The following is a 19,089-nucleotide window of genomic DNA, read 5'->3' as shown; positions in this document are numbered from 1 at the left end:
CAGCAGAAAACACACACAGCCAAGCCCAGATGCCAGTCTTGCTAGCAGCCTTCCTTTACCTTCGAGACTGGGCCAAGGCTCACAGTACTTTGGAATCTCGTGCTCGTAACAGTCTGCATTGGAAGAGAAATGGAGAGAGGAGAAAACTTGAGAATCTACACTACTCACTCTGCAGGGCCAAGAACTCTGTCTCCCGTGCACTGCTGATCCATCTCAGTATTTCCTATGACCACTTCCTTTTTCAACTGAAGACTCTGCACCTGAAGGGGTTCCCAGGTTTTTCACCTTGGCCCTTGTCAGGACTGATCCTCTCGGCTACTGTCCATTTCACCTCCATTCACGTCCATGCCACATCAGGCTGTGTTGTCCAGATGGGATGAATCCACCCCAAATGTCCCTTTCTGGAGGAAGCCACCATGATGCTGTACCTCCAACACGTCCACACACACCGAGGCACCTCGCTCACGCAAGGTGTGTGTCCTCCAACCAAGTTTCATGCTGTAAACCCAGGTAACTTTTGAAACCCAAGTTTTGTTGATTCCCCTACTTCAGGTGCTCCATAGATGCTCGTTTGTCTACAGAACCCTGACCCAGGCAGTTAAATAGTCCAAAGTGACCGGCAGAATTTTTCTGTTAATTCTGACTTTGTGTTGTAAGAACATGTGTTTTTTCCCCCTTAAAATTTCTGTGTTACTGATAAAAGTATGTAACTGATAATGCTTTTTTCAGCTATGTTGCCAAGCACATTTATATAAAAACAGACTCTTAGATTGTTTTGAGAATTTGATAAAGATGACAGCAACAATGATAATCTTATTTGTTTTACACTAATCTTTATGTGTTGCTTTCATCATTTCTTACATGTTGAGGCCTACCATACACTGTGCAATGAAATTAGTGCTATGAATCATGGTCGAAATATAAATTGGCAAAGCTAATTTAAAAAATAGTTCTGTTTCTTAAAAAACTTAGGCCAAGCATGGTGGCTCATGCCTATAATCCTAGCACTATGAGAGGAAGAGGTGGGTGGATCACCTGAGGCTAAGAATTTGAGATTAGCTTGGCCAACACAGTAAAACCCTGTCTCTAATGAAAATACAAAAATTATCCTGGCATGGTGGTGTGTGCCTGTTGCCCCAGCAACTCAGAACAATGAGGCATGAGAACTGCTTCAACCCGGAAGGTGGAGGTTACAGTGAGCCAAGATTGTGCCACTGCACTCTACTCTGGGTCTCAAAAAATGTATATATTGACCAAAATATCATTATGCATTACATGACTACATATGAATGCTCAAAGCTGCATTACTCATCATAGAAAAAAACAATAATTAAATGTCCATTAACTGATAAATGAATAAACACTATCTGTATACACACACAGCAGACTATGAAGGAAAACACACGACCAGCACGTGCTAAAGCGTCAACTAACTTCAAACATAGTATGCTAAATGAAGGAAGTCAGATTCCAAATATATATATATATATGTCCGTTTCTATTAAGGAAGCGGGAAATTTATGGAGATGCAATATCATAGCAGCACTGCTCAGGGCTGGAGATGGGAGTGGGGATTAACTGCCAGTGGGCAAGAACTTGGGTGAGGGAGACATTTTTAAATTAGATCGTGGTGATGGGTGCACACAGTATCAATGTAATAAAACATCAAATTGTATGCATTTTCAGTGGGCAAACTTTATGATGGGTTCATGCCCAATATAGGTGTTAAAAATAAATGTTATGAAAATTCTTGTCCAGTTTTTAACAAGCCAGAAGATATGCTGCTAAAGCAGCATTAATTCAAATGGTTGTCATAGATCACTTAAAGTTTATAAGATAGTTGTCCTGTAAATATATGGTGAATATTATCCATGAATTTCCTCAATCTATTGTAATAATCACATTGTTTCTCCATTAACCTCTTGAGGTAGCTACTTTACTGCATCTTCAATGTTAATACACCATTTCGTATTTTGAGATTAACTTGCATTAGTCAGAATTTACAGTATTTTAAAATATCACAGGATTTAATTTACTTTATCTGGGGTTTTGGTTTCAAGACTATGCTAGCCATTTCATTTAATTGTTCATGTAGGGTATTCTAATTCATGGAAAAGCATTACATCTTCCTTGATTTTTTTTTTTAAGAAACTACTTCTAGGGATTTATATGAGGTACAGTCCATGGAGAATTGTTTTAATTCTTCATTCATGTCTTCAATGGGTATACGGTTGGTCATATTGCTCATATTTTTCTGCTTGGATTTCAATAGGAAACTTGTGGAAGATCCTGAAGGGTGACATCTTTGAGGGAGCCTGAGACACAGTGAGACAAGCTAAGAAGGAGGGCAGTGCCACAGCAGAACTGCTATTGATGCCCCCTCACCTAGATTCCAGAAGAGACATCCAGCTATAGACACTGAGGTGCAGGAAAACAGTGGAACACCCAGCACCCATCAGAGAAAGCAGTGCCCAGGAACATGGAGGCACTGATGGTGGCAAGGGGAAAAGACAGCTGCCATGAGGCTGTTCTCATGAGGGTCTCAGGCTGCACAGACACCCACATTGGCTGACGGGTACTGGTTTTCATAAGGGTGTGGCTCAGCCAGGCCACCAACAAGCAGTTAACAAACAGTAGTAATACGACACTTCCAAAGACCTTACTTGAGTAACACAGTGATCCTCACAAATTTCCAATCACGACGGTCGCACGGTTCCTTCTGTTTTAGGACAGAGCCTGCCCGTGTCTGTCCTGTCTGTTGACCACGGGTCAGAGGTACCGGCTGCACTGGGGAGTAAGAATGTCACCTTCTCAACTTTGGGAAAACTCCCTGCTAGAACTGAGAATGGCCCTTTCTAAGCAGAAGGCAAGCTCAGACTAAAGGAGGAGGCAGGCCGGGCGCAGTGGCTCAAGCCTGTAATCCCAGCACTTTGGGAGGCCGAGACGGGCGGATCACAAGGTCAGGAGATCGAGACCATCCTGGCTAACATGGTGAAACCCGTCTCTACTAAAAAGTACAAAAAACTAGCCGGGCGAGGTGGCGGGCGCCTGTAGTCCCAGTTACTCGGGAGGCTGAGGCAGGAGAATGGCGTAAACCTGGGACGCAGAGCTTGCAGTGAGCTGAGATCCGGCCACTGCACTCCAGCCTGGGCGACAGAGCGAGACTCCGTCTCAAAAAAAAAAAAAAAAAGGAGGCGGCCGACCACATCCGGTTGGCAGATTACCAAACTCATTCAAGGAGAGCCCACAGCCTGGGCCATCTTGGGTGGTGGCAAGATGAGAGATCACTGCTTTTGCAACACACACCTGACAACAAAAAATCAACTGTAAAAGCCAGAAAAATCCCCAAATATTTGCAAATTAGCATTGCACTTTTAAGTAACTCATGGGTTAAAGAAGAAGTCTCAATAGAAAGTTAAAAATACCTTTAACTACCTTAAATGAAAATGTGACTTGACAAGATTTCTAGATGTAACAAACGCAGTCCGTAGAGGGAAATTTATAGCATTGGATGCAATATATTAAAAATCACAAGATCTAAAATCAGTAATATCATGTTTCAAGTAGGAAACTGTAGAAAATAAAGGAATGCAATGTAAAGCAAGTAGAACACGTAATAAACAACATTGCAGAAGTCAATAAAATTAAAACGCTGAAATCACCAGAAAATCATTAAAACCAAAAGCTGGTTCTTTGACATGCTCATTACAATGAAGGAACTTCTATGCAAGCTAACCAAGCCTGGTAACAAAAATGACCAATTTCAGAAATAATAGAGGAGCCATCTCGACTGAACGAACCATTGAGCACTAAAAGGATAATCAGGGAGTATCATGAACAATTCTATGACCACAGTTTGATAACCTCAGTGAAATGTGTCAGGTCCTTGAAAAACACTCTTCCCAAGGTCACACTAGAATCCTAGATAATTTGAATAAGCTTGTGTCTATTAAATAAGTTGAATTCACATTAAGAGCATTCCGAAAAGGAAAGCACCAGACTAGGATGGTTTCTCTCATGAAATCTACCAAATTTTTCAAGAGGTAAATAAAGACAGAAATCCATTTAATGCAGTATTATTTGGTGATTTAATATGCATTTTATGCCATTAAGGCATAAAAAAGACAAGAAGGAAGCCTAAATATATATCAATTTAGTGAAATACATTTATCTGAAAAACCTACATATGATTCCAACTATATGACATTCTGGAAAAGGCAAAACTGAAGCCACAGTGAAAATATTTTTTTTTTTGGGTGGGGGGGATGGCGTCTCACTCTGTCGCCCAGGCTGGAGAGCAGTGGTGCAATCTCCACTCACTGCAAGCTCCGCCTCCCGGGTTTACGCCATTCTCCTGCCTCAGCCTCCGGAGTAGCTGGGACTACAGGCGCCCCTCACCTTGCCCGGCTAGTTTTTTGTATTTTTTTAGTAGAGACGGGGCTTCACCGTGTTAGCCAGAATGGTCTCGATCTCCTGACCTCGTGATCCGCCCACCTTGCCTCCCAAAGTGCTGGAATTACAGGCTTGAGCCACCGCACCCAGCCCACAGTGAAAATATTAATAGTTGTCAAGGTTTCTGGAGAAAGAGGACAGAGATTAATGAGCGAGAAGAGGGGATTTTTAGGGAGATGAACATAATCTTTATGAGAACATAATGGTGAACATAATGTTACCAATTTTCAAACGTCATATTAAATGGGTAACAAAGAATGAATGTTATGTAAATGATAGACTCCAGATAATATGTCAATATTTTCTCATTACTTTTAGCAAATGTACCACATTAATGTAAGATGTTAATAATAGATGAAATTAGGAAGTGAGGGTGACGGGACAGAAGGATATGGGAACTTTGTGTATTATATGCTCAATTTTTTTTTGTTTGAGATGGAGTTTTGCTCTTGCTGTCCAGGGTGGAGTACAATGGTGTGATCATGGCCTGCTGCAACCTCTGCCTCCCAGGTTCAAGCAGTTCTCCTGCCTAAGCCGCCTGAGTAGCTGCGATTACAGGCGCCTGCCACCACACCCGGTTAATTTTTTGTATTTTTAGTAGAGAAGGGGTTTCACCATGTTGGCCAGACTGGTCTCCAACTCCCGACCTCTGGTGATCTGCCCGCCTTGGCCTCCTAAAGTGTTGGGATTATAAGCATGAACCACCATGCCCAGCCATATGCTCAATTTTTATGTCAATTTAAAACTCTCTATTTAAAGAAATATATTAATTTTAAAATAATAAATTTTTATTTATTATAAATAATAAAAATTTATTTATTATCTTTCAGGGAGATCTATGCTAATGTTTAACAATCAGGTAAGTTCTAGACATTAGCTTGGAACATTGTCCATCATTAAACATGAACCAAAATTGACTTTTAAGTGTATATTTACTTTTGTAGTTGTGGCAATACTTACTAAGCAAATTAGAATTCTGACACATTAAAAAATACGGGTTAATCTTTTCACAGATTCCTCTTACATAGGGGACACTGAATACTCCCCACAATGGTGATTATTGAATCAACTTAATGAATGAACTTCCACAGTACCTTCTTGTGGGTGTACCTTCTTCCTTCCCCAGAAGCCATGATGCCTCCAACGCTGGGTGGTGTACAGGCTGTATCTTCTCAAAATTTCTATCAGAGAAGATGCTGGTTAATGCATTTACAATAGAGAGGACTGTTGCAATCTTGCTGACAGAAGACCAGAGGGAAAATAGTGATAATCTGTTCTAAGTTTAATTTTATGATCCTGCTCTTTAAAGGCTTTCAAGCAGAGCCCGCTGAATCAAAGTTGGGTTTCAGGAAGACCACAGAGTTCACTGAGCACTCAACACCCCTCTCAGACAGACCACAGGCGGTGAAGACTGACTCCATATCATACAAGAGACAACTTAGATCTTTCTTCTCAGAAGCCCAATAGTCTTCAGAGGAACCCCCGATTCTTACACAACTGTCATCCAGGTCTCAGGCAAAAGCCTCCAGTATTTTATAAAATTTGAGCTATCACAGCTGTACTAACTTTTATGTTATTACAAAGCTTTGCCCTCTTTTATGTGAGTTTCTCCAAGGAAAAATATGTTTACCCAGCACAACTCTAGTTAATGAGAAATAGAAGGAACTACTGGAAGAAAGCATGGAAAGAACACACAAGGTAAAATTTGACTTAAAATGACCAGTCTCATTCACTAACCTCACCATAGTCTTATGGGTTCACTGGACCTGTCCAATCCTTTGCTCTGTTCCCTCCATCACCTTCCTAATTGTCCTCCACCACTCATGTAATAGAAACATTGCACAAGGGAGCTAATCACCTCTTCTATCCCCCACTTCAGGCTCACCCATAAGTTTACAGTAAAAGCCTTTTCTTTTTTTTTTTTTTTTTTTTTTGAGGCGGAGTCTCGCTCTGTCGCCCAGGCTGGAGTGCAGTGGCGCGATCTCGGCTCACTGCAAGCTCCGCCTCCCGGGTTCCCGCCATTCTCCTGCCTCAGCCTCCCGAGTAGCTGGGACTACAGGTGCCGCCACCACGCCCGGCTAATTTTTTTTTGTATTTTTAGTGGAGACGGGGTTTCATTGTGTTAGCCAGGATGGTCTCGATCTCCTGACCTCGTGATCCGCCCGCCTCGGCCTCCCAAAGTGCTGGGATTACAGGCTTGAGCCACCGCGCCCGGCCAGTAAAAGCCTTTTCAAATGACTGCTTTAACTGCTGCTACGGCTCGTATCATCAGTTGAATGGGAACTCTCATGTGACTTTACAAATCCTTTATTGAGACATATGATTCAATACTGGAACAGTATTCTAGTATAGTAAATCATTGATTTTACATTATGAAGATCATCAGTTATTGAAAATGTGTAAATAATGAAGCCCAGCCTTACTGCTCAATGCTGTGTGTGTAAATCCACTGAGCGTGCTGACCCCCATGCCTGCACCCACCTGCTAACACAGGGAGGGTCCATTCAGAAGGAAGGCACAGCTCCAGCACTGACACTCTCCCACCAGCTTCACAAGAGAGTTGCCACAAGGACGACAGACACCCGGATAACCATCAAGTGGTAATTTGAGTACTTAATGATCATGATCCCTAAAGTGTGTAGCTCAGAGGGCTTGTGGTGATAACTCCATCCAAGACTCTAAAGCATCTCCCCAGTTCTTATTGGACTTGAGCCATGTCTTGAGGAGACCCAGCCATGACATGCAGGCACCACACTGTCCTACTTAGTGACTCCCTTAGTATTTCAGAACCTGTGATTTCATCAGAAATATGGGCTTTCTATGTCGGTTTCACACTAAGGACTACGTGAAACCTGCAGGGAGATGCCTACATAGCTACCTGGATTCTGAGATCACTGAGGCTGTCTTATGTGAGGGATGGCGTTTGAGATCTCTGCAGGCTTGGGTAATTCCAGGCATAGAGGGTGCTGGAGCTCCCTTGCATGGTGAATAGTGATCCCTTCACTGGCTGGTAAGTAGAGGCTGTAGTTCAGGCCTTCAACACTGGGACCATATGAGTAAACATCTTGGCTCCTCACTGCGTAGCAAGTGAGCCGGGGCACATTTATTTCTGTGACTTAGTTTCTCCATCTGGCATGGGGGTTCAATAAACAAGCTAACAACATATGTCCATGAGGAGGTTTGAACTAATGTAGGTAAAGTATGTGATCTGATTTGTTAAATTAAGAAAAATGGCACTGAGAGTAGTGCTGGGCAAACACATTTTTTTCCTGGGGGAAACACACACAGACACACGTTCACAAGCGAATCATGCAGACTTGCACATAGACCACCCCCACCCCGCACTAATACACACTCCCACACAACCTAATCTGAACACGTTCCCAGGAACTATACATAGATAAAAGGAGTTTGTCACCTGGAAAACCAGTTTCTCTTACTACGCCCCACATCCTCATTCCCCCCGGGTCTTGGATCATGGAGGCTCTCCAGGCAAAAGCCAGCAGTTAGGCTCCACATTTCCTATAGAATCTTTCTCTAACAGCCAGTGAGTGATTCCAGAATACGTACCATTGATTGTGCTCGAAGAAGTCACCTGTAATTAGAGAAGGAAACACTCTGAGAATGAGGCCATGCTATGGATGGTTCGCACAGGTCTTCTGTTCACTTGGAAACTGAGTAATGAAGGTGGGAAAGAATGTCCAAGTCAAAAGCCTCAACTCTAGAGTAGAGTTCCCTTAAGAAAGCACAGGGGCTTTTCCTGAAGAATGCTTCTGTCTAGATAATTTTTGGGTGGCAATGACAGAATTCTTATCTAAAGTGGAAAACTTGTTCCTGAAGAAAATATCCCTTAACACACCCTGTACTGTCTGACACTGCCAACTGTGGTCGTCCTCTGGAATCAGGCGTCAGTTGGTAAGATACACCTCCTCCATTCCCAAGGAAATATTATCTAACATCTATAATGTACCGGTTAATTTTCCCATAGCTGATATCAACTGAAATATAAAGGAACCAAGAAAACAACATTTACATCTTAGGCAAAGACAAGCTACTTTACCGTAGTGGTAGAGCAGGGCTCCCTTTTCACATGCTTTTTGGAAGGCTTCTTCGAGTCACCTAGGGGATGTGGAAGGACATGCATGGCTGTCAGTTCATTGGCGGTGCTATTCATGAATGACTAAGGGACTAGAACTTAGGGGTGTGCCTGGTTAACAAGCACAGATTGAGCTTCTCCTGGACCATCTTCTTCATGGACCAAGGAAGACAAAAAAGAGCAGGAAGGAAATGGGAGTAGAGCCCTTGCCTTTCCAGGTAATAGCAAATGAAAGCAACGTGAAGTAATCAAACTCCAAATGAACAAATACTAAAATACACGCTAGGATTCAACCACAGCGTCCTGTCACTTCTTCAGACCCTTTAAAAGCCCAGCAGGATGGCCACTACCTTCTTGACATCTACCAAGTCCCTTTCAACCTCCACAGACCCACATACACTGCTACTGCATTTATCATGGAGGGTATAGTGTTCTGATCTTGTTTATGTGTGAATTTTTTAAAAACTAGATTTAATTCCATGCACTAGCATTAATTATATTTATTTTCTTTGTTAAAAAAATAATCGGCCAGGTATGGTGGCTCACACCTGTAATCCCAGTACTTTGGGAGGTCAAGGCAGGTGGATCATTTGAGATCAAGAGTTCAAGACCAGCCTGAACAACATAATGAAACTGTGTCTCTATTAAAAAAAAAAAAATTAGGCATGGTGATGTGTGCCTGTTATCTCAGCTACTCGGGAGGCTGAGGCAGGAGAATCCCTCAAACCTGGAGGTGGAGGTTGCAGTGACCTGAGATCGTGCCATTGCACTCCAGCCTGGGCAACAGAGTGAGACTCCATCTCAGGAAAAAAAAAAAAAAGGTCAGGTGCAGTGGCTCACGCCTGTAATCCCAGCACTTTGGGAAGCCAAGGCAGGCAGATCATAAGGCCAGAAGATCAAGACCATCCTGGCTAACACAGTGAAATCTCATCTCTACTAAAAACACAAAAAATTAGCCGGGCATGGTGGCATGCGCCTGTTGTTCCAGCTGCTTCAGAGGCTGAGGCAGGAGAATCGCTTGAACCCAGGAAGCAGCGGTTGCGGTGAGCCAACATCATGCCAGTGTACTCCAGCCTGGGCGACAGAGCAAGACTTTGTTTAAAAAAAAAAAAAAAGGGCCCACCCTCCCCTAAAAATAATCAATTATTAAAGGTTAGAAAATACTGAAATACTTATATTTTAAAATAACCACTATTAGCCTTCCTTTGCCTTGTGTTGGCAGTCATCGTGTGAGGGGCTGCCTATGTTCAGTCCAGGCAACCCACAGGGAAAGAGGGCATAGCAGGGAGATGGCCCCTGGTGAGCACTGAGGCTCTTCAAACCAGCTGCCAAGGGAGTTGCTACCAGGGTGATACATGAGGCTAATGATTACGTGGTATTTTGTGTTCTTACTTGTCTTGTCCCCAGGTTGTGTAGCTCACAGACTTTTTTAACATTTCTACAGGGGTCATTTGAAGTTCATAATGCCATCAAATATCAATAAAGGGTCTTCCCATTATGTATTGGCTTTGGTTTATGTGCTGAGGAGTGGCCAAGCACTGAAAGAATGTGACCGGTTGTCCCAAGTGTTGTCCTCCAACTCAAAATCTGCAACCAGTTCAAAAGCATTTGGGCTTTTATGTGCCTTTCACATAAAGACTATGACACAGCTAAGCTATTCATGTACTAATACTTGCCCTGAGCTATGTGACCACGGACACCACCCTATAATGTGGATAGTGTGTAGAACTCTGCAGGCTCAGATCATTCCACACATACATGCAGATGTGGGAACTCCCTTGCACAGTGACTCATGATCCCACGGCTGAGTGCTGAGGACAGGTCGGTACTTCAGAGCCTCAGCACTTGGGTTCCCATCTTGGGGCTCATAAGCTTGGGCACGTTCATCTCTTTTTCTGCCCAGTGAAAGGTGATAGTAAATCAATCATGCCATATGTCTGTGGTGATAGCTGAATGATTCGATGTAGATAAATTGTACAGTGTAAGTGCTCATGAGGCTTAACTATCAGTGAAATGTCTTGCTTTAGATTTCACAGCTCAGAGCTCAGAGGCTCATTCAAACCCAGGATTCTGAACTCCCAAGCCATTGGTTCTGTGACATACACCTGCTTGGCCTAAAACCAACCACTTTTATCATAATTCAGATCCAGTTTTGAAATAATTAGATAAAGTTGTCAAAAGTGCTGTGTGTGTCTGAGCGCACACTCAGTGTCCTCCACACAAAGGACACCGTCTGCCACAATGGCCCAGTGGCCTGGCTGGCACAAACGGTGGCAGAGCAAAGGGCAAGAGATCCCTAATTCCGTCACCATGGCAATAGGGCATCACAAACTCTCCAGGGTGAAGGCACAATCCACCTTGTGAGGTCCAACTGCTGCCATGCAGACACTTGTGCTTTTACATGCACAGGAAGGTCACTGAAGATAAGTGTTTTACATCCATGGTCAACAGATGAGATGACCATGAAATGAACACCAGTGTACTGGGTGGAGCAGTTTATCTATTCAGTCTTCTGCACTAAAACCTGTGAAACGGTATCATCTTGCCTTATTTACTAACACATACAAGTGCCTCTAAACTTAGACACTTTCCAAGTCACAGAACTGATGAGCACTGAGCTCCTGCACAGAGGTCTGGATGACGGCTCGGGAGAACCAGGGCACACAGTCCATCCAAACAGCATTAACAAGTCAGCAGGTTTCCAAAGCTCTCTCCGTGCAAACTCACACAATCATCCCTTTAATTTTTATCTTCATGTATACGTACATATCTACTTGTTTCTGAGTATAAATAAAACTGTATGTTCTTAGTCTCTACCAATTGATTCTGTTTATCTTTCTGTGTTGACTATAATTTCCAATTCTATGATTTTGGGTAACTCCCAAAGCATAAAAATAAGTGTGTGTTTTATTTCACATACAGACAATACACGTTCTTATTACTTTTTAAAATTAATATGTGAATGGACATGACTTACTACAAATTTATTAAATGAAATACACATTTCACAACAAAAGAAGAGAGGAGGGAAAAACATGTTAAAAACAAAGATAGGTATATTTTATTGTGTGAAAAGCCTCAAACCCATCTGTACTACTGTGGCTTTGCTCCAAACTTTTTGAAAGTAATGATTTCATAGGTTCTTAATTAGGTTAAAAACTACATTAAAATAGACTTTGACATATTCTCCTCAAGGGAATAACTTAATTTGGGTCAGGGAGCATTGAAGGGTGTAGGATGTAAAAGGAAATGATACATTATTTTTTAAATGAAGAAAAAGTTCAAAGGCACCCTGCTTGATATAAGAATCAAATATATAAAGTGAGGAATAAAACATAACCACAAAACGTATTTATAACTCCATATGGAAAATACAGAGGATAATTTTTTAAATAACGTATTTGAAAGTATTAACTAGTAATTTGAAAAGACAGCATTTGGCCTATTTGACAGGCCAGTAGGAACATACCTTGAAAGCAGGAAAACCGGTTCCCCATAAGGAAAGTCAAAATCAGGAAAAACGAAAGCACAAAAGTTCAATCTGCTCTGACCTTTGGAAAACTCAGCACAGACAGTGCCACTTACGACCAAGGGCAAGAGATCCCTAATCCCACCACCATGGTGATAGGGCATCATAAACGTTCCAGGGTGAAGGCACAATCCACCTTGTGAGGTACAACTGCTGCCATGCAGACAGCTGTGCTTTTACATGTTCAGGAAGGTCACTGAAGGCTCAGTGTTTTATTTCAAAAACTGAATCCCAAACCCACACATTATTCTGTACTTCTTTTTTTTTTTTTTTTTTTTTTTTGAGACAGAGTCTTGCTCTGTTGCCCAGGCTGGAGTGTAGTGGCCGGATCTCAGCTCACTGCAAACTCCGTCTCCCAGGTTTACGCCATTCTCCTGCCTCAGCCTCCTGTGTAGCTGGGACTACAGGTGCCCGCCACCTCGCCCAGCTAGTTTTTTGTATCTTTTAGTAGAGATGGGGTTTCACGTGTTAGCCAGGATGGTCTCGATCTCCTGACCTCGTGATCCGCCCGTCTCGGCCTCCCAAAGTGCTGGGATTACAGGCTTGAGCCACCGCGCCCGGCCTATTCTGTACTTCTTAAAATAAGCTATGAGATGGGGAAATAGGATACCCCCAAATATAGCCAATAGTGAGAATTTCAAATGGAAGAGGGGCACAACTGATATTCTGAAAATAGAGATTCCATTCTATTTTTTCTTTTTCAGCTTTTATGTTAGATTCAGGGTGTACATGTGCAGGTTAGTTACCTGGGTATATCGTGTGCTGCTGAGGTTTGGGGTATGAAAGATCTCAACACCCAGGTACTGAACATAGTATTCACCAGTTTATCAACCTTTTCCTTCCTCCCTCCCACTCCTGGCGGTTCTAATGCCTATTGTCACCATCTTTATGTCCATGGGTACTCAGAATTTAGCTCCTACTTTTAAGAACATGAAGCGTTTGTTTTCTGTTACTACACTAGTTCAACTAATGGCTTCTAGCTCTAGCCATTTTCCCACAAAGAACATAATTTCCTTCTTTTGTAGCTGCATAGTATTCCATCGTCTATATGTACATTTTTATCCAGTCCACTGTTGAGGGGCACCTAGGTTGATCCCATGTCTTTGCTATTGTGACTCGTGTTGCAATAAACATACGAGTGCATGTGTCTTTTTGGTGGAATGATTTGTTTTCTTTTGGATACATATTCAGTAATGGGATTGCCAGGCTGAATGTTAGTTCTGTTTTATGTTCTTTGAGAAATCTCCAAACTGCTTTCCATAGTGGCTGAACTAACTTACATTCCCACCAACAGTGTATAAGCATTTCCTTTTCTCCTTATCCTTGCCAGTGTCTGCTATTTTTTGACTTTTTAAAGACAGCCTATCTGACTGGTGTGAGATAATATCTCATTGTGGTTTTGATTTGCATTTCTCTCGTGATGAGTGATGATGAGCATTTTTTCATGTTTGGTGGCTGCATGTATGTCTTCTTTTGAGAAGTGTTTATTTGCCCCTTTATAAATGGGGTTGTTTTTTGCTGTTGACTTAAGTTCCTTATAGCATCTGAAATACTAGACCTTTGTTAGATGCATAGTTTGTGACTAATTCCCCCCATTCTGTAGGTTGTCTGTTTACTCTGTTGATGGTTTCTTTTGCTGTGTGGCAGGCAGCACTTTAGTTGAATTGGGTCCCACTTGTCAACTTTTGTTGCAATTTCTTTTAAAGACTTAGTCATAAATTATTTCCCATAGCCCATGTCCAGAATGGTACTTCTGAAGTTTTTCTTCCAGGATTATTGTAGTTTTTGAGGTCTTAAATTTTTAATCTGAGTTAATTTTTGTATATGGTGAAAAATAGGTGTCCAGTTTTTTTCTTTTTTCTTATTTTTTGAGAGAGTCTTGCTGTATCGCCAGGCTGAAGTGCAGTGGCCATTTCAGCTCATAGCAACCTCCGCTTCCTAGGTTCAAGCAATTCTCCTGCCTCAGCTTCCTGAGTAGCTGGGATTACAGGCATGTGCTACCACGTCCAGCTAATTTTTGTATTTTTAGTAGAGACAGGGTTTTACCACGTTGGCCACGCTAGTCTCGATCTCCTGACCTCATGATCCTCCCACCTTGGCCTCCTAAAGCACTGGGATTACAGGCGTGAGCCACCACGCCTGGCTGCAAAAGTTCTTTTCTATGTATTTATTTCTTTCTTTTTAGAGACAAGGTCTTGCTCTGTTGCCCAGGCTACAGTGCAGTGGCTACTCACAGGTGCCATCCTTGTGCACTACAACCTCCAACTCCTGGGCTAAAGCAATCCTCCTGCCTCAGCCTCCAGAGTGGCTGGAACTACAAGGGACCTTCACTTTTTAATTATTTTATTGAGCTGTATATTTGTTCTGTGTACTTTAATATAAAAAGCATCTTTTACCAGCCTACACAGGCTTGTTAGGAACAGTGGTGGCAGAAATACAGGTGCCTAGGACCAGACAGTTCTGTTCTGGTTCTGCCACTGGGTAGCTGTGTAGTCTTGGGCAAGTGAAATAACCTCTTTGAGCCTCATTTTATTTTCATAACAAATTCTTACGGGGCTGGTATGAGGATTAAAATCATGCAGCATATGTTGAGTGAATGTTTCTTGAACTATAAATGCCTGAACAGATGCACCATTAATGCCCATTCACGCTTACCAGACATCTCCTCGGTGCGGGCATTGTGCTAACGCTTCTTCATGCATCCTTACAGCAAACTATAACAGCACTCATTTTGTAGATGAGAAACCTGGGATGCAAAGAGACAGCTGGTGAGGGATGGAGTCAGGATTCAAATCCAGGCTGCCTAGTTATGAGGACCAAGACCAGGTGTAATGGCATATGCCTGTAGTCCCAGCTACTTCAGAGGCTGAGGCAGAAGGGATACTCGAGCCCAGGAATTTGAGCTATAGTGAACTGTGATGCCACCTGCACTTCCACCTGTGTGAGAGAGGAAGACGCTATCTCTACAAAAAAATTTCTTTGAGAAACTCTACATGGCCAAAAATACTCATTTGATTTTAAAATCACTTTCTCTTTCATTAGAGAATGAATTAAACCATTTTTTTTGAGATGGAGTTTTGCTCTTGTAGTCCAGGCTGGTGTGCAATGGCCCAGTGTTGGCTCACTGCAACCTCCCCCCCCAGGTTCAAGTGATTCTCCTACCTCACCCACTCAATTAGCTGGGATTACAGGCGTGCACCACCATGCCTGGCTAATTTTTGTATTTTTAGTAGAGACGGGGTTTCACCAGGTTGGTCAGGCTGGTCTCAAACTCCTGACCTCAGGTGATCCAAATGCCTTGGTCTCCCAAAGTGCTGGGATTACAGGCGTGAGTCACCTCACCCAGCTGAATTAAATAAATTTGTAAGCACAAGAATCATGGTAAATTAAATATCCAAACTCTGCGTTATAAACTTTTACATATAAGAATATTTTAAATCAAAAGTTGGAGAAAAAATACAAAAAAGCAAAGGTCCAGCCAGGCATGCTGGCGTGTGCCTGTAGTCTCAGTTACTCAGGAGGCTGAGGTGGGAACATCACTGGATCCCAGGAGGTAGGGGCTGCAGTGGGCTATGGTCATGCCACTGCACTCCAGCCTAGGTGACAGACCGAGACCCTGCCTGGGGAGAAAAAGAGCCATCTAACATGTAAATTCAATCATAGAATGTTGCCAATATTAACCGAAGTTACCAGGCCATAGTATTCAGTATAACATTTTAGGGAAATTCCCGTTAAAATTAGGTTCTCTTCCTTTTTGGGAGGCGGGGTGGAGGGTCTCACTTTGTCTCCCAGGCTGGAGTGCAGTGGCAGAACCACAGCTCGCTGTAGCCTCAAGCTCCCAGGCTCAAGTAACCCTCTTACCTCTGCTGACAGAACAGCTGGGACTGCCAGTGTGCATCACCACAGCCAGCTAATTCAGTTATTTATTTTTTATTATTGTAGAAATGAGGTCTCACTATGTTGCCAGGGGTGGCCTCAAACTCCTGGTCTCAAATGATCCTCCCACTTCAGCATCCCAAAGTGCTGGGATTACAGTCCTGGGCCACTGCATCTGGCCTGTTCTTAGGTTTAATTTTATGTATTTGACTGAATGCTATGAATATCACTGCAAGAAAAGTTTTCATCTGAGATATAATTTATGCTGAATTGTGACTATCACAAACATCCAGGGATAACTACTCATGTACTATGGCCCTAGGTTTTTCTAAAAATGCAGCTGAGTGAATGACTTTGGAGAAAAGGGCAGATGAAAGACCTCCAAAAATTCTTTCTACGAAAAAATGGGAAAACTGGCAACAAATGGTCACCATTACCATTTTGATTTTTACTATTATCATTTTTTTTAAGAGAAAGGGTCTTGCTCTATTGCCCAGGCTAGAGTTCTGTGATGCAATCATAGCTCACAGCAACCTCATACTTCTGGACTTAAAGTGATCCTCCCACCTCTGGATTTATCCACCTTTATAAAGCCTCCTAAATAGCTGGGACTACAGGTGTGCACCACTGTACTTGGCTAAAGTTTTCATTTTTGTAGAGCGGAGGTCTTGCTATGTTGCCCGGGCTGGTTTTGAACTCTTGGGCTCAAGCAATCCTCCCAAAGTGGTCGGATCACAGGCATGAGCCACTGCGCCTGGCCCATTAACATTTTTAGACCTCAGGAAATTAGCTAAAAGCTTGTAATAATCCAGAGGATATTCCTTCTAGAAAAACAAACAAAAACAAACCAGTGTAATCTCAGAGCAGTGAGTTTCGTGGCAGTTTAATTTTTCTTTCTCTTGTCTCCTGCTTGGCAGTTCCACAGTAACCCAGAAAATTAAAGTTCACATTCACGGTGAACACCAGCAACCCAACAGCTACTGGAGGAAGCAGAAGAGCTGGATCTCCCTTAAAGCTTTATTTCCAGGAATTATCACAATTGAAGTGTTTGGTGGTTCTCTGTAACACCTGACTTGCTAGACTGCATTTGATCTGCCTTGGAGCTTGCCCAAGGCAAAAAGCCTTTTCAATCTGGCACGATTATGAAAAACAATGACAGGGGCTGGGTGCAGTGGCTCACGCCAGTAATCCCAGCACTTTGGGAGGCCAAGGCAGGTGGATCACTTGAGGTCAGGCGCTGGAGACCAGCCTGGGCAATGTGATGAAATAACATCTCTACAAAAATTACAAAAATTAGCTGGGTGCAGTGGTGTGCACCTACAGTTCTAGCTACTTGGGAGGCTGAGGCAGGAGAATTACTTGAACTCAGGAGGTGGAAGTTACAGTGAGCTGAGATCCCGCTATTGCACTCCAGCCCGGGTGCCAGAAGTAAAACCCTGTCTCAAAGGAAAAAAAAAAAAAAAGCAAAGCAAAGAAAAAATTAGCCAGAGTGGGGACATGCACCTGCAGTTCCAGTGAATCAGGAGGCTGAGGCAGGATGACTGAGTCCGGGAATTTGAGGCTGCAGCGAGCTATGATCTTGCTGGGTGCACTCAATCTGGGCAACAAAGAAAGACCTTAAGAAAACAAAATACAATGGCAGGCAAATGTTTAACTCTGTGGCCGCTTGACCTGGTGGATAACAGCTGTGGGGCAAACAATAGACTAAAAAGCTAAAAAGAAAAGCTGGGAAATGAGATGCCCATAGGGGTTTGAAATACTCTGACACATTTCTGGGTATCTAGAAAATGCACAGGTGCACCATGCTCTGAGAAGAAGGGCTCAGTGTGCCTGAACTGCTTTTATGAAACACTGGAGGCCGGGTGCAGTGGCTCACACCTGTAATCCCAGCACTTTGGAAGGCCGAGTTGGGTGGGTCACCTGAGGTCAGGAGTTTGAGACCAGCCTGGCCTACATGGCGAAAGCCCGTCTCTATTAAAAATACAAAAATTAGCTGGGCATGGTGGCGCATAACTGTAATCCCAGCTACTTGGGAGGCTGAGGCAGGAGAATTGCTTGATACAAGGAGGTGGAGGTTGCATTGAGCAGAGATCATGCACGCTGCACTCCAACCTGGGCGACAAAGCAAGACTCTGTCTAAAATAAATAAATAAACACACTACAGTTTATGCCAAACAGATTTTAAAGAGGACACCAAATCACCAATCCCCACTCAAAACCCTGGACACTCAAGTCTCTATGAGCTTCTCTGGCAGACAGTGCTTCATACTGTCACAGTCACTGTTGGAGAAATGTTGTGTGCCTGTGTGATTTGCTTGGGCAGGATTCTTGATAGCTTGTGCTTAGCTTCAAGTGGACTTTGCCACATATACCTTTTCCCGTTATTTTGCTTATTATACTTTTGCTATGATGAATCACAGCAATGTGTATGACTACACACTGAGTCCGGCGGGTCCTCCTAGAGAATCACTGAACCTGGGGGTGTTCTCGGCTCCCCATCACTGGCTGCTACACAACAAAAAATGCAACCAATAGACACTGTCCCTGAGGAAGTCCAGACACTGCATATACCAGAAAAAAACTGTATGACCTGCTTTAAACATATTCAAAGAATTAAAGGAAACTATGTTTTGTTTTGATTGTTTTCTTCAACTTTTAAGTTCTGGGGCTTATGTGCAGGTTTGTGTGCAGGTTTTTCACATAAACGTGTGCCACAGTGGTTTGCTGCACAGACCAACCCACCACCTAGGTATTAAGCCCAGCATCCGTTAAATATTCTTCCTGATGCTTTCCCTCCGCCCACCCCCCATGACAAGCCCCAGTGCCTATTGTTTCCCCGCCATGTGTCCATGTGTTCTCATCATTCAGCTCCCATTTTTAAGTGAAAACAGGCAGTTTGGTTTTCTGTTTCTGCATTAACTTGCGGAGGATTAACAGCTTCCAGCTTCATCCATGTCCCTGCAAAAGACAGTGTGTGTCTTCTTTTCTCATCCTGAGCACGGCTTATTTGTGCTTTTGTTTTTTTTTTCAGTCTCAGATTTTTCTTTTTCTTTTTTGAGAAGGAGTCTCACTCTGTCGCCCAGGCTGGAGTGCAGTGGTGTGATCTTGGCTCACTGCAAGCTCCACCACATGGGTT

The 19,089-nt window shown here is 43.0% G+C and overlaps 1 protein-coding gene and 1 long non-coding RNA gene across 5 annotated transcripts in view; one reads left to right on the top strand and one right to left on the bottom strand.

The window, feature by feature from the left end:
* Positions 1-6,358, top strand: part of LOC102129824 (uncharacterized) — a 75,960-nt gene extending 69,602 nt beyond the window's left edge. Inside the window, exons 5-6 of one of the 2 annotated variants that reach the window (XR_010578418.1) lie at positions 4-510; positions 2,273-6,358. This is a non-coding gene — a long non-coding RNA (uncharacterized lncRNA). Of the gene's footprint in view, positions 1-3; positions 763-2,272 lie in introns of those variants that run through there. The other variant, XR_012418932.1, reaches the window with a different exon arrangement.
* Positions 1-17,821, bottom strand: part of LOC102130107 (uncharacterized) — a 34,331-nt gene extending 16,510 nt beyond the window's left edge. Inside the window, exons 1-6 of one of the 3 annotated variants that reach the window (XM_065522350.1) lie at positions 17,457-17,821; positions 14,733-14,823; positions 8,513-8,571; positions 8,023-8,047; positions 5,547-5,633; positions 60-113 (exon numbers count right to left, since the gene is read on the bottom strand). In XM_065522350.1, the coding sequence (XP_065378422.1) occupies positions 60-113; positions 5,547-5,633; positions 8,023-8,047; positions 8,513-8,571; positions 14,733-14,739 (232 nt within the window). In that variant the 5' untranslated portion in view covers positions 14,740-14,823; positions 17,457-17,821. Of the gene's footprint in view, positions 1-59; positions 114-5,546; positions 5,634-8,022; positions 8,048-8,512; positions 9,186-14,732; positions 15,183-17,456 lie in introns of those variants that run through there. The other 2 variants (XM_065522351.1, XM_065522349.1) reach the window with 2 other exon arrangements.
* Between the last annotated feature and the right edge of the window lie 1,268 nt (positions 17,822-19,089).

This window comes from Macaca fascicularis, chromosome 10, assembly GCF_037993035.2.
Source record: "Macaca fascicularis isolate 582-1 chromosome 10, T2T-MFA8v1.1".
NCBI lineage: Eukaryota > Metazoa > Chordata > Mammalia > Primates > Cercopithecidae > Macaca > Macaca fascicularis.
This window is presented reverse-complemented; position numbering and strand designations above follow the sequence as displayed.